A 15,837-nucleotide genomic window follows, 5' to 3' on the forward strand; every position below is an offset into this window, starting at 1 on the left:
ACCATCAAGCTCCAAAAACCAGTGCAAACAATGAGAGATTTCTATCCATGCGGCTAGAGATGTAGAAGTTTCAAATATATTTCCCTCTCCCATCTTCCACCCCAAAGATATAAAAAATTAGTAATAAATGTAAATATAATTATAAATGTAAATATAATTATTATGTATTATATCCATACTTGATTTAGCGCACATGCATTTCAGGGATCAGGTAAAAATTTCAACTTACTCGACTAGTGTATAAGCTCGGCTCACATACTGAAGCATTTGGATGTGATGAATACACAGATATGTCCATGTTTGGCTCCAAAATGTGACTGCAGTCAACATCGTAAGCCCTTCTCGTACGAAGTCTTAGAAGATCTGGTGGAATCTCTTTATCCCCATATCCACAAAAATGTACAAGAAAATTTTCTCTTTTTGCATCCAGGACTTCGATGTCCCACCATGAACCATTGTCATATGCCTCCAGAACTACCAAAACGATTACAATAAAACATTTAAACTTTGATTTATAGCAGATATAACAAAAAGGTAGGAAACTGCTTTTTAGAAATATGCAATGCACAAGATAACAGGAAGTTTTCATAGCACAATATGATAGTATATCACATAATTATCTGAACTGAATTGACTGCATCAATGAGTAAGAACACATAAGTCTAATTGTTAGTCCTGATAATATGTGCATAAAAGCTAAAGTTCCATCCCCATGATTGTCATCTAACAGATCACCATTGAATATGCATGTGGATGTCAAGAGACAATGATGGGTGAGCATTAGAGGCCCAAAAATTTGGATACAATTTTGCTTAGAGAACTACATTTTCCATGTTTGCATTTAGGTCAGGAGTATATTTAAAATCCTTCAACATTACACATTGAACCTAAAACACCAGCTAGCCTCTGTTCCTCCAGCAAGGCTTCTATCCAAATAGGACTCTGACTTAATTTCTCTAGGCGCTAACTTAGCGAAGTCAATAGAGTGGTTGAATTGGCCACCTCATGATGCCAGATTTTGGATCTCAATGCTTGAGGGAGTATTCATATGTCAAAAGAAGATGCTCAGAAATGATTTGGGGCATCCCTTAGTGTGTAGATCAGGTTTGATGACATTAGACGAAAATTTTCGGGTCCATAATATCCCAACCTCTTGGGATGCCAACTCCATATGTCGACTGTTTTAGTGCATTTCAGGGTTTTATGTTGATATTTCCAGAAAACGTTGACCAAATAACTCAGCTTTTGTTGAATTCATTATCTTGCTATGTCAACAACCTAGAGCTAAGTCAATGTGCTAGCTTGCTATGTCAATGTCCTGGTGCTAAGTCAGCGTGCTGACTTGTTATATCAATGTCCTAGAGCTAAGTCAGGGTGCAGACTTGCTATGTCAATGTCTTGGAGCTAAGTCAGCATGATGACTTGCTATGTCAACGTCTTGAATGAGCTGGCATGCTAGCTGTGCACATTTATTATCCAACTTTCAGTAGGTGGAAACGTCAAAGGTAGGTGGTGTTAGACTAAGTCAGCGGCGCCTGACATATATCTTAACATTTTGACGCTCCGGTTTGCTCACTCTCAATAGACCAACTTTAAGGTGCTCAATGCATGGTAATAACCCAATCCTGTGTAGTGCTCTGGTGAAGATGCTCGCTCTTGCAATCCTTTCAGTGTGTGCTTGAGGTGACGAAACAGTGGCCAACATGGAGTTTGGGGTTAGCTATTGAAGGGAAAACCGTATGATAATGGGAGAACCGAGTTAACAACACCTAGGAATCAAGAGTATACCGAGTGGACAACACTTCATTGAATAGGTAAAAGAAATAAACTCATATTGATGCACCGTATACAACCAAGCCGCCTCGGCTTGCAATGAACACTTGGTAACAAGCTTCCTAACCTAGCAAGCTCAAGTGAAAGGGAGAGAATGCTCGTACTCACTTTCTCTCCTTCTCCCTCTTACAAAAAACCGCCTTCTAAAAGATGGTGCGTCCGGTTCATCACACCACTTCTTGCCATTGGTCAACCACCCTAAATCATCTGCTTCACCGCATACTACTAATGGTGCTCAATGAAAATCCCTAAGCCACACTCGTTCCAACCAATGTGGCACTCAGGATTCCCTGTAGAACCATGCTCGCTCCTGTGGACTTGACCTTAACCCAAGGGCTAACAATTAACCTTGGCTAATCTTGAACCAGGTCCTCACTGGTGCAGACAATGGTCTGGCTTCATCTGTGGCGGGAGCTCGAGGAGACGAGGTTGAAGCTATAGGGTCAAAGGGGGCGAACCAAGCTCAAATGCAGGAATACATCATGCTATGCATGAGGAAAAAACAACTCAAAAGGAGCTAATAAAAAACCAAGGCGGAGGCTGAAAATGCCACCTCAACCCTGAGGGAGAGAGGGAGACTCAGAGAAGAAATGAGATCCTCTCCAAACTCTTCTGGCATTGGCTACTCTGGAGGATCCCTGCATGCTCGGCCAGATGGCCATCGGAGTGTGTCCTATGTTGGTCCAAATACTGGCCATAGCCTAGGAAGAGTGAACCTGGGTACCCTTCATCGCCTCTGTACACCTGGCTCTCCAAACATGCCAAATTGCAATGCTAGTCAAAATCTCCCATGATGTGTCTACTGAGGCATGAGAAGGTCTGAAAGGAGTAAAGCAAACATCCCGGAGAGAACAAGACTCCACTGAGTGTCGCCATACAAAGAGAGCTAGATCTAGACCATGTCCATCGAAGAACACCTGATGGCCAGTAAGAGATAACCATGCTACTGAACCCCAAGTCATATAGAAAGGTGTTGTATGAAAGATACTGAAAATCCTAGCAACACCTTTCCAGATCGTCCTCGCTTGTTTGCACTCCCAAAGGCAATGATGTACTGACTCAACTGCAATGTGGCAACGAGGACAAGTAGAGTCAGCCCCAAACCTGGATCTTCACACGTTCAATGCAATCCCTCCATAAATAGAAAGGCAAAAGAAAAGAGTGATCTTTCTATTCCTGAGGGATTTCTAGAGCCTACGCCAAAAGTTTTTCCGCACAACTGCAGAAATCTGAAAACTGTCCCAATGAACTGCTGTGGAGGGCCTCCAACCTCTACTGTTGAGCTGAAATCTCCGAGCATTTATGACTGTATAACAAAAGAAGGGGATGATCTTCTCTTAGTGCCCCTCATCAATCCATTCCCACTCCCCTGGGTCCCACTGCAAGAACCCAATAGGGAAACCACCATATAACCAGAGTCTCCAAGACCCAAGTGCAAGGAGAAGGGGCTCGGGTTCAAGATACCAATGTGAGTTCGTGCTCCACTCCATGAAACATGTAATCCTGACAGGCTAAAAGGCAACCTCCAAAAGAATATCATCAGAAGATCTGGTAAGTCTGCCTCCCCAGCTGAACATAAAAGACTACGGTATCCTCATGTGCATCTTGCACGGCAATAATCTATAATCGTATGCCGTCCCTGAAAACGATTCCCACTAAGTTGACTTTGTGATCGGCATGTCATCTGTGTCAATCCACTCTGGCGGAATGGCTGCTTGTATCTATTGTATCCTCACTGCACTCCTTTGAGGTGGCCAACTGCTATAAGTATCTGATCCTCTGGAAGTCTCATAAAGGCCTGCCATGCGCCTAATGTAGAAGCAGGTCCCCTCTCCTATCTAGATGACTGCATATAATGTGACACTCTATGTGGCTTGCCATGGTCATCCAAAATCGAGTCATTCCACATGATTGGCTGCCTGTGAATTTCTTCACGAGAGGTGGGTGGAGCTTTGCGAAGAGTGTTTCTAAAGCAGCCCCAAGCTTTCAAAATAGCAGCCATGAGAGGGGAAGCGGGAGATTTGAGATAGGGTGAAGTAAAGATCCATCTAATGCTGTCCATCCAATCTCCCCCATGAGATGGGTTACAAGAATGAATGCTGCATGAGAAAAAATCTTTCCAGGGCTCTTGTCCGGCTATGGGCTGATCTGTAGAGGGTTGACACCCCTCTGATCCATGCATCTGAGAAACCAAAGCAAGTAAGTGTGCCCTCCAAAAAGCCCTAGTCTACCTTGTCATAAGCTTTCTCAAAGTCCAAGAGTAGAATGGTCAGCTTGTGGCCATTATGCATGGCCCCAATCCGAAGCCTCCCAAAATGAGAACATGTTGTCAAAAATGCTCCTTCCATGCACAAATCTCGTCTGTGTATCATGGATTAGACTTGGGATAAAGGGTTGCAGACGAAGGATGATAGCTTTAGCTAGGATTTTATACAAGGTACCTAGCAAGGTAATCAGTCTCCACTGAGACACTAAATTCCTGCAACCCCCTTTCACACTTAAATGAATGAGGCCCTCCACAAGTGAGTCTGGCATCTCACCCGAGTCCCATACACCCTGTAGGGCTGAAGTAATGTGATCCCCAATCTGATCCCAAAAAGTAATGAAAAATAAGGAGGCAAGTCCATCGGAACCAGGACACTTGCCCTTGTGAAGGGCAGAGAGAGCAGTCCTGAACTCTACATTGGTGAAGGGTGCATGAAGTGAGATAGTCATGTACCCTATCACCAACCCAGGTAAGTGTCTCCAAATAACCACTCTAGCATCATCTCTGGCCTAAGTGTCAAGATCTGCTATAAGAAGGGAGACATAGAAATCGGCGGCAACCTGCAAGACGGCATCTGGATGTGTCGTAAGAAATCCGCCTGAGTCAACAAGCTACGCTCTCCCTACTATGTCTGGGGCCAAGAGTAGAGAAGAAGTGCTTGTTGACCCTACCTCCTATCTAAGTCCAAAAAGACTCTTTGGCATGAAAGGCATACTCTGCTCTTTGATCTAAAAGTGACTGCTGCTGGGCCCTTGCTACAACAAGGCGCTCTTGAATCCAAGCATCTATATTCCTCTTCTGCTCCTCCCTCTCGAGGGTAACCAACTGCTGATGGATACCTATCTCACGCCTGAGGATCTCACTCCTCCTGGTACAAGCAATCCAAAGATAAAAGTCACTCATATCAGAGAGGGCTGCAGCTAAGTCTGATGGAGAAAGCTTGCCCATCATGCATATGAGAAACCCAAGTCCTCAATACTATCTCTGTAAGGCCATCCTCGGTAACACTGGCAGAACGACCCGTCACATGAGGATCTTATACCTTCAAAATCACTGGAATATGATCCGAAGTGGACACCCCAGCTGCAATGCAAACAGTACCACCTTGATCAAGAGTCCAATCATCCACATAAAATCTATCAATACGTGCATGGATAGGCATCTGCAATCTCCTGTTCGACCAAGAAAACAGGAGAGAATGTGGCTGAGTGTGAAAAGCATCATCGTGACAAGCATCCCTCCCACTGTACTGAAAAAGGAGGGCATCTCAAGCTGCTCTCTCTAGGGATTGGATACCACCTTCCCTACCACCCCTTTTGTCTGAGGGCATCTCAACCATGTTGAAATCGCCTCCTATAATCCAAGCCTTTGCAATATGTGACTAAGAGAGCAGTTCCTTCCATAGAAGGACATGATATCCTCTAGAATTCGGTGTATAAAGGTTTAAAAGACCGACCTTTTGCCCACCAATCAAAAGTAAAATCCACTCCGCTCTAGAGGGGACTATAATCTTGTGTCCAATCACCAAGTAGAGAAAAGAACAAGAAACACAGGTGCAAGTACCTCCCCTCGTGCCCAAGGTGGGTGACCAAATAGTATGGCCTTAGAGAAGCTTACCCGACTTGGCACAATCCCTGACATCCAATTTGTGTTCTTGAATCATCAGAATATCCATGGGTCCCCCAGTAACATCTGGACGAAGTTGGTTACGAATCAGCTGCCTATGGCAGCGGTGAGGTACACCCCTGAGGCCGTGAGCGCTCCAACTGACAATCCTCATCTACGAGAGGAAGAGGCCGAATGGAAGATCCTACCCGACTTGGTAGCAGAGAAAGCCCTCTCCTACGAAAAGTTCCTCCTATCACGAGGAAGGAAGTCAACTGGGGATAGCACACCCACAGTTGCTGAGGGGGAAACTCTGCTGTCCTTTCTCTGATTTTGAATTTTATGAGCACTGTCTCTATGGGAAGCAGACTAAATCAGCCCATAAAAGAAGGGGAAAGAAAGAGTTTGAAGAGAGAGAGGGGGTGGGAGGTATCTTCTGCTATATATTCCTAAAACATTATAGAAGGCTTAGCTATCCATGAGATAGCTAAGCCTTCATGGGACGCGTCGCAAAAAGGTGCTCCTCGAGCGTAGAGGGTACAAACTCCTCCTCTGACTCAAACTCAGCCAAGTCTACCAGAATTGAAAAAGAATTCTTGCAAGTGACCTCTGGCGTAGGAGTGCGAAGGAGCGCTGTGGATGGAGGAGTGGAACCCAAAACCCCCTTACCTCTGTCAGGTGTTAGAAAGAAGTGTAAGAGGACGAGGGAGATGCTGCAACCTCAGTCTAGTGCTGCCTGGCCTCGGACACGAGTTTAACCTTATTCTCACGTAAGGCACGGGTCTCTGCCATAAGGATCTCCCTAGGTGAGCGGTCCTGCACATGAACATGTGAAGGGGCAAGAGCAGTCTCATTTGCACATGAAACCAGGATAGGAATGTCTCCTGCCTGAAGAGACGGATCCATGGCGCCATCAGTGGTAGCTTGAGGTGGAACTAACTCCCCAACTCTGATAGGCACCCAATGGGGGACGACAAAATAGGACGTACTGACTGTCCTGTCTGCATTGAAGAAGTATCAGAATAAGAGGTTGAAGTTCTTGGTTGCGCTGGAGAAAAACTAGGACGGGAGGCTGGTCCTGGCTGTGAAGTCGAAGGTCCAATAACGCGAGAAGAGGTAGGATCTGGTCGTGAGGAAGGTCCAGGTCGGGTGGAGCTCCTATGAGGCACACCCGTGGACCTTTTAGGTATTTTCTTCTTTCTTTTGCTTGGGCAATCTCTCGCAAAGTGCCCAAGGGTCCTGCAAATCCTACACTGGTCCTGTCTCCCTGCAATCTTTACTCTCTGTCTGAAGAAGGAGCCATCTGGACGCTGAAGCATAATGTGGTCATCCGAGATGTTAGGGTCAGAGACAACGACCCTAACACACGGTACCCCATTCGACCTAACTGCCTCTACTACTGAAGAAGGCATTCCAAGGAGAGGGGGGATCTCGGTAACCATCCCAAAGGCGGCTCCAATGAGCAAAAGTCGGTGGTACACTTGAGAAAGGCCGGGAAATCTGATGAAAAGAGATGTGGTCCAACTATCCTCCTCGACAAGATCAAAACCCAATGAGAAAGGGGTCAAAAAAGTCCTCTTGGAGCTCAGTGCTAACGGACTAGCCTGAAGCACTATACCTGTTGCTATCTCAGAGGAGTCAAAAATAACCTGGAAGAATCCTCAGCCAAGCAGACGAATATATGTGAGGTGCCCTAGGAGGTCTCTAGGTAGAGCGGAGAGCATCCAATCCCTGGCCTATAATCTAGAAGGATGGGACCCATGGATGCGAGCAAAAAGTGATGTCGAACTCTCTTGCTCTGCGTCTTTTTTAAGCTGTTGCAACTCGTCTTGAAAATCAATGTTTTCATGGCCGGTGGGAGTGGACAGAGATTGGCTGAATGCAGAGCCATCACCAATCGAGGTAGGTGAGGTCGACTCGAACACGAAAAGGTTCCTTCCGCACTAAGCTGCCCGAGAGAGAAGGAAGAGGAAGGTGAGCTGAGGAGGAGGAGGAGGAGGAGGAGGAGGGGCTGAGGAGGAAAGGGAGGAGGGGAAGGATGAGGAAGAGGATGAGGAGGAGGGAGGAGGCGGAGAAGGGGTAGGTAGAGAGGAGGGAGAAGGCGAAGAGGGGGAAGGGTGGAGAGGCTCAGACGAGGGTAGAGGAGGCGGGCGGGGAGGGTTGAGGAGGCGGAAAGAAGGGTAGAGGGGTTGAGGAGGCGGGGGAGAGGGCTGAGGCGGGGGGAGGGAGGGAGGGAAGAGGCAGGGGTAGAGGAGGTGGGGGAGAGGGCTGAGGCGGGGGGTAGGGAGTGGGGCTGAGAGGGAGGAGAGGTAGGGAGGGAGACGGGGGAGAGGGCTGACGCGAGAGGAGGGGGGGTAGAGGAGGCGGGGTAGGGAGCGTCTGAGAGGGAAGAGGCAGGGTAGGGAGGGAAGGGCTGAGGCGGGGGTAGAGGAGGAGGGGTAGGGAGCGGCTCAGAGGGAGGCAGCCAAGGGAGAGGGAGGAGAGGTAGGGAGGGAGACGGGCTGAGAGGGCGGAGAGGGAAGGGCTGCTAGGGAGGAGGGGGCTGAGAGGGAGGGGATGAGAAGGAGGGGCTGCTAGGAAGGAGGAGGGGGCTGAGAGAGAGGAGAGGCTGAGAGAGAGGAGGGCGTTGAGAGAGTGGAGGAGGGGGCTGAGAGAAAGGAGAGGCTAGGCTGAGAGGAGGGATGGGCAGTCGTGCGGGGAGGAGCAGCAGCTCTCCTAGCAAACAAAAAGCATGCAACCCTTTGGATTTGATGTGTGTTGTTAACCAAGTTTTGCCGGCCACAGCTTGGTATGTTTGCTCTTGTTGATATAACTCTAGGGATTGCATCTCTCATCTCATAAAGCCTATAAGGAATTTTTTGTGGAGTGGGCTAGATGGCACAGTAGACACTATTGCCAGGGTGGCATGGGAGACCTTGATCCTTCCCATGCAAGAGGGGGCTCAACATTATAGACCCAGTTTGCAATGTAAGTCCTTGCTTTGCAAATTTGTGGTTAGAGGTTTTATGCATGGGGATGAGTCATGGAGAAATTTTTTTATTCATTGCATCCAGACATGCAGCCTCTCCTCAGGTGGAGATTGGATGGACAGAACCAAATGGATTTTCACTTCAGTCCGTCTCAAATCTCCTTCATCCCCACTTATGATCGCTATTCTAAAAGCTTGGACCACCTTCAAAAATACCCTTCAGAGAGTTCCTCTTCTCTCTCAAAGAGATTGACAAGCAGCCCATCATGTAGAATAATGGGTATACTTGATGAGCACGGTAGGCAGCTTGGTTTGTCTCATTATATGTAGTGGTCCAGGTGGGAGAGAGGCCTTGCCACCTCGGTAGATTCTTGGAATGTCTTCAAGAAACTTCTAGAAGATCGTCAACAACAATTGGTCAGTCACCTCAGAGGAAGTGCAAGGAGGATACTGCAGCCTTACCCCATTATTTGGTGGATACAGACAACAAGCTTGTAGTTTGTTCACAATGGATGAGGGCTTTTTCGAGGACACGTATTCCTCTTCGGGTCATTGCTCTTTTGGGAGCATAGGAGGATGCCTTATTCTTTGATGTACAATCAAGTGTCAGGCTGTCTACTTCATCAGATGATATTCTTTTGGGCATGCCTTTTAAGCCTGTCAAGATCATAGGCTATGTTGAAACATGGCAAGGACTCTATTTGGCATATAGATCTAAGCCCTCATCTTTCTATCCCGGGTTCATGGAGGTTGTGGCTCTATAGAGGAGTCCCCATAAAGTATCTTCAGTGGGACCCTAGAAAGTGGGAATGGGTTGTTGTCGCAGGGAACCAAGAGAAGAGTCTCCTTTTCTTGGGTTACATAGGTAGTAATGCCAAGGGGTTCCAGATCAGTTCTAGAGGTTGGAGACCTTCGAGAGCCCCTCATTGGAAGAGTTATCAGTCTTTTGTAGATTTACAAAAGTCTTTTGGAGGAGGCTCTAGAAATCTCAAAGAAATAGAAAGATCACTTTATTTTTTTGGCTTTTTATTCGCTCCTATTCGATCCATAGTCTCCTATCCGCTCCTCGACTATTTATTAATCGATCACTTGCCCTGCCCTAATTAACCTAAGCTAATCGACCTATTCTAACAAACTAATCAACCTCCTATTCGCTCCTCGACTATTTCCTATTAATTTATTTATCGATCACTCACCACCCTAATTAACCTATGTTAACAAACTAATAGACCTCATTAATCTAAGTCTCTTCGTGCTGTCCTCTCCCTTGCCCTACGAATACCTCTACCTCTCCTCCCACGCCTTGCGAATGCCTTCCTCTCCCTTGTCTTGTAATTACCTCTGTCTGCCCTCCGCCACCGTCCCCCTATGACTGCCTCTCCCTCCCTTGCTTCCCCTCTCCCTCATCTCTCAGCCCCTCCCTCTCTCTCGCTCTCCACTCTTCCTCCCTCTCCCACTGCTTTCTTCACTCTTTCTCCGATAGTTCGCCACTCTCAACCCACTCGCATGCTCGGCTCTTCCTTCTCCACCCTCCCTTCTGCCTCTCACTCGTTGTGTGGACAAAAATGTAAATATGTTTTTTACTTGTTGCATGTTGCTGGGTAGGTGCATAGCTATGTATATAGCTAGTTGGTGGTGGTATTGAGTTCTGGACACTCCTAAAAGGACTCTACACTGATGTACAGATGGTAGAGGCTTCTACAGGGACTTCTGGGAGATGATGAAAAGTAGTGTAGATGCACCAGGCATCCTAGAGCATGTAGAGTCCCTGTGTAAATGGTTTTGGGCTTGGGATATTTTTATCTTTAGAACCTCCACTTCAAATTTCACTGATGACAAACCTCCTCAAGCCCATAAAAACCCACATACTTGTCATAGGCACTCACCCAGGGCACATATACTTCACAAATGTAGACTCCACATTAACAGGAAGCTCCCTTAGTGACGAAAAAAAACCTTCACTGAGGACCACGAAAGGACACAGCTAGATTTGTGCCTTGGTACTAGTATTTATTCAGTGTGTGGGTAGAGTGGTCTTTAAAAATGATGACGTGGCTATTTGTGAGAGAAAGGCAATCCATGCAAGCAAGCCTGGTTACGTAAAAGGAAAGAGGAGCTTCTAGAGAAAAAGAGCATGTACGTGGAGAAGGTGGCGGAAAGATGGTCTTGGAAGGAGTACGTGGGCACACGGAGGATCAACACAGAAGAAGGAGCTACTAGAGAGTCCAGGAAGAGCAAGCTGATGGGTAGAGAGTAGGAGGGATGCTTGCTAAAAGGGGAGGTCCATGGTTGCTACTGGAAACGGTAGGATTTGAGGCGACTGGATGGGATGGGCTGGAAGCTCCTGGATAGTGAAAGGCGACGCTACTATGGGAGCTGGAAGATCATGGGGACGGGAGTACAAGGGAAGGCTCGTGGGCGAGAGAGAGGGGGAGCTCTATGAGCAAGTTGGTGACTATGGCGAGGGGGGATCCTACTGGGGATGAGTCGAATTCTCTTGCAGGGAGCTTTTGGAGGTGGTCGTGAGTTTTGGACGTGGCTCTTTGCTGGGAGTTTCTTGATCGGGGTCAGCAATTGCTTTGGAAACTCCTGGACTGTGGAGAGCTTAGGGACTTGGCTGGGTGCATCGCTCCTATGTAGGCCTGGAGTCCGTGAGTTGTGTGCTTGGTCAGCAAGAGGGTAGCTGTTGAGCTCAGGTTCCTTGAAGGTGGCGCGCAATGGAGGTCCTTCGGCTAGGTTGTCCGTGAGCTAGGGAAGTCGTAGTGTCGGGTCGCCATGCATGGAAGGACCAGAGATGACGAACGGCTGCTTTGAGATTAGAAGACCTTGGCATCGAGAGATCCAATCTTCGAGTGCAAGAGAAGCTTCGATCAGCTAGAAGAGGTGAGGAGCTAATCGAGTGGAAGATAATGAAACTAAGGTGCTACTACGTAGGAGGATTACACAATTGCAGAGGTCGTGGAACATAGAGAGTAGATTGTGTAAGCTTGCAATAGGAAGTCACAAGGCTTGGAAGTTTTTGCAGTTGTGCTGAGAGCTATGGAAGCTAGACCTTGGGCGACAGGGAAGGTGACGCACTGTAGTGCTATCTTGATCATATTCTAAGTCATGAGCTGCTATCCTCGTTGGGAGCCTAAGAGCCTTGGCTTATGCGATGAGTACGGGCTGCTTGCTTTTAATGGAGAGGTGATGTTGCTAGTCGAGAGTCATTGAATAGGAGTATGATATCTCTATTGTGGGAGATGGGATGCTTTGGATGGAAGAAAGTGTGCGCACCAGGCTGATGAGAGAAGACACAATGGGTGAGATTCAAGATACAACGTAGTTAGTCGCTGATTGCAGGTGAGCAACAGGGTAGCTACTAAAGTATGAAGATGGAGATGGACAGGGGTGACTCCTGGGAAGAGGCTGTGAGCTCTAAGATGCTGAAGGAGCAGCTATGAGAAAAGACTAAGCAGTAGGTGGTAATACAGATCATGATTTTGAACCAGAGGTGCTGCAGGCAGCAAGTTATGAGCTAGCTGGTTGTCAACTGCATAGGATGCAAGCAGAGCCAGGCGCAATATGAGGCTATCACTGTGGGCTGTGTGTTTTGTGATCATACATGGTTGTTTGGATGATTGCTAGTCAGTGAAGAGGGGACTTCAAATGATAGTTGAACAGATCTGAAAATCATCAATCTTCTGTGCATCCTAAATTATGGTTCTTTTGTATGTTCTTGATCTTGATCTCAGTCAGTAGGAGCTTGTCTTGAGCTGTATAACCCATTGGTTTTGTTTGAGGTTGTCTGGCTTCTGGAGAAAATGTGCCCAGAGTGTGAGTTGTATCAGAAGGTCTCGTGATTGTGTTGTTCGGGTGTTTTAAACGTGGATGAGGGTGGCTATGAAGGTGGGTTAGGCTCTACTATTTTTGTCCATCCACGTTTTGGTGCCTCCACGGAGGAAGTTCACTTCAGTTTACAAGATTGGAGGAGCAGGTGTTCTGAGATGTGTTGCAAGCAATGGGGAGAAATCCACACATGAGAGTGATACAGTGTGAGTGGTGTGGAAAATGTGGTCATAGGAAGGACAGATGTATTGAAGTCCAGCTACGTGTGATCCGACTACGAGCCAGAGTGCAGAGAGCTTTGAAAGTGCTTGCCCGCAGGAAAAAGAATGCTCTTCGGATGCAGAGTGAGCTTCTTCAGTAGTGTGTTTATTTTGTTGCCTTCCAGGTTTGTTGTGGTTGAGAAAGCCAAGGTGTGTGACAGTTGAAAGATTGTGAGGATGGCACAGGATTTCCCAGAGTACTGGGGGATGCCGTATGAAAATGCAGTAAGATTCCTGGAAAAGATGGAATTTACAGCACTTATGAAAGATAGGGCAGCCGCTGAGATTTTGTTTCAGATCTTGAATTATTGTTTGCAGGGAGATGCAAAAGCATGGTTGCACAGACTCAAGTTGCTACCTTCAGGACTGCTCATCCTCAGCAACAAAATCCAGAGTATACAGTGGTGAGAGCAGCTCTCCTTGCACGGTTTGCACAAGCCAGGAGCCCTAATGAAGTTTGGAAAGAGCTATGCTCAGTGAGACAGGCGGAGGAACAAGATGTGAACCAGTACATAATCCAGTTTGGGAGATTATGGAGTTTGTGGTGCGAAGCTCTTGTTCCGGAAGTACCACCTCAAATGATCAAGCGTGATCGTTTCATAGCTGGCCTAAAGCCTACACTCAGATTGAAAGTGGAGCTGAAGAATTTGGATAGTTTTGAAGATGCTGTCAAAGTGGCCAGGGAGAAAGAATGGAAAGCCCAGAGACTGAGGCAGCTTGGCATGCAAGAAGAGCCTAGGAGTCTGATTGGAAGTCCAAAAATAATAAAGGCTTATGCAGAGAGAGAGCCGGTGTCTGTTCCTGTGCAGGATGATTCCCTGAAGAAGGACTTGCATGATGCTGTAGAGCTTATGAAGTCACTCAGTCTAAATTGGATGGAGACTGCAGGAAGAGGAAGAGGCCGAGGTGTGCAAAACAACAAGAGAGATGTATAGGCTGGGAGTGAGGGAAATACAGCTGGAATAGGTAGAGGACGGGGATACATGAGCAATGTGAAGTGCTGGAATTGTGGAGAGTGGGGACATATCAGCCCTCACTGTGATAAGCCAGCAAGAGTAGGTGGAGAAGTTTATCCTATGATGCAGAAAACAAATGATAGGTCAGGAGACTTCAATGTGGAAGTGAAGAATTTGAATCAGCCATCTACCAGTGGAGTCAAATGGGATGATAAAGGAAAAGGGAAGGCAATTAGCCTGATTAGGGTGGAGACTATTCCGGAGATCATGCCAGTAGCAAAAAGAACAAGGAGTGCAATAGGAGAGAATGGACCTTCTGCAAAAAAAGGGAAGCATGTGGAGTTTGATCTCAGCCCTAAGTCTCCTAAAAAGAAGAGTCGGAGGCCCAGGAAACATTGGTCAAGGACAAGAGGAATACACACTGATGAATGATTTGAAGGGGAGGACAGCTAATATAACTTTTGCACAATTACTTGGCTTGTGTCCGAAGCTCAAAAGAGAATGGAAGAAGTTGGCTAATCCCAGGAAAAGTAATGAGCAGGAGCCTACGAGAGGAGAGGTGGAAATGATGTCTGTAGAAGATCTTCAAGATTTATGCCCTACAGTGGATGCATGGTGTGGAGGTATGAGTGTTGGAGAGGCATATGTTGATGGCGGTGCACAGATAAGTGTCATGACTCAGGCATGTATGGAGAGGTTGGGACTAAAATTGAATGCTCATTCAGATTTTAGACTTCGATTGGCAAACCATGCGAAGGTGAAGTGTCTAGTGGATGCTTTTGGAGTATCCTGTTGTATTAATTGCCACATTATGCCTGCTGGTTTGGGAGCATACCCATTGATTTTGGGCAGACCTTGGCTCAGACAGGTAGGAGCAATACAAAACTGGAAGATGGGTACAATTATAGTGCATAATAAGAAGGGAAAGGCCAAGAAATTTGATATGAGCAGCAGACGGGAAATAGAAGAAAAATCAGAAGAAACAAGCATGGAGGAGTCAGACAGTGAGACTAAAGAAGAAAGTACAACATCTGAGGAGGAGGGGCAAGTATCATTTCTGTTGAAGGAGTCTGATGCATATGAGTTGCAGGCAGCAGAGATACAAGAAGCTAAGGAGGAGAGTAAGCTTGAAGATATGGATAATTTGATGCAACCCCCACCTTCCCAGACAGAAAGAGAAGAGATATTGCTGTCCATGCTGAATTTCAGTTATGAAGAAGTAGAAAAGGAGGAGTATATGAGAGTCATTCATCAATTTCCAAAGCTGTTTATAACCTCACATGAAGAGATCAGGGGTTTCAGATGTGAGCCAATGCACATTGAGATAAAAGAAGGCAGCACGTCTGTTTTTCAGAAGTTGAAAGAAAGAAAGAAAGAAAGTTTATTAAAGTCTTTGGGAGACCGTGAAGGTCTATGAGACTAAAGATAACTGATACAATGAGCATAACGGTGGTGGTCTCAAAACGGGCCAACCAACCGTTTCTACAAAAAAAGAGGTTATGAAGGACTATGTGTCTAGTCCTAATACAAAAAATATGTGTCTACCTCCAGATGATACAAAGAAGAAGAAGGGGGGGGCACCAAAAATGGGGCAGAGGGGGGAGATACAGTATACATGTGCAGGTGGTGATCGTCAGAGACCAATCATAGAGGGGCCGTCAAATGGGAAGTCAGAAAAAACCCTGCGATAGATGATTGGCCTCTGACGTCACGCGGCCTAGTCGAGCTCGGTCGTCGGGGGCGGCGGGTGGCCCTGTGGATGAGGGAAACGGTAACCCCAGTGGGGCGGGCCGAGAGCAGAGACGAGATGTCATGGACCTGGATGTGTGAGTCTGTCCGCTGACGCAGCTATCGTGGCTCTGGCTCTCGCTCACATCCGCGTCGTCGGCTAGACTGAGAAGAGGTATCATGTGACTGAAAGAAGTCAGTGATAGGCCATTGGGTGTCCTCACACTGTGTGTGCTGCTCGTGTCGCCGTGCTCGGAGAGAAGTATCTCGATGGCGGGTCATCTCATGTAAGAAAGCGGCTAGGCATCGCTGATCCGGGAATTGCAGCATGTGTGGGAGGGAGCCGAATCCATTGCAGAAGAGGCAGTGGTATCAGCCTCAAATGGCATAATA

The 15,837-nt window shown here is 47.0% G+C and overlaps 1 protein-coding gene across 1 annotated transcript in view; it reads right to left on the reverse strand.

Annotated features, from left to right (window-relative positions):
* The window catches only part of LOC147882281 (uncharacterized), a 63,120-nt gene extending 56,510 nt beyond the window's left edge, over positions 1-6,610 (reverse strand). The window contains exons 1-2 of the mRNA XM_087400216.1: positions 6,475-6,610; positions 260-474 (exon numbers count right to left, since the gene is read on the reverse strand). Coding sequence (XP_087256342.1) covers positions 260-474; positions 6,475-6,610 — 351 coding nt within the window. The remainder of the gene's footprint in view (positions 1-259; positions 475-6,474) is intronic.
* Positions 6,611-15,837: the final 9,227 nt, after the last annotated feature.

This window comes from Dipteris shenzhenensis, chromosome 29 (genome assembly GCF_047967505.1).
Source record: "Dipteris shenzhenensis isolate YYH24624 ecotype China chromosome 29, Dip_SZ_1.0, whole genome shotgun sequence".
Taxonomy (NCBI): domain Eukaryota; kingdom Viridiplantae; phylum Streptophyta; class Polypodiopsida; order Gleicheniales; family Dipteridaceae; genus Dipteris; species Dipteris shenzhenensis.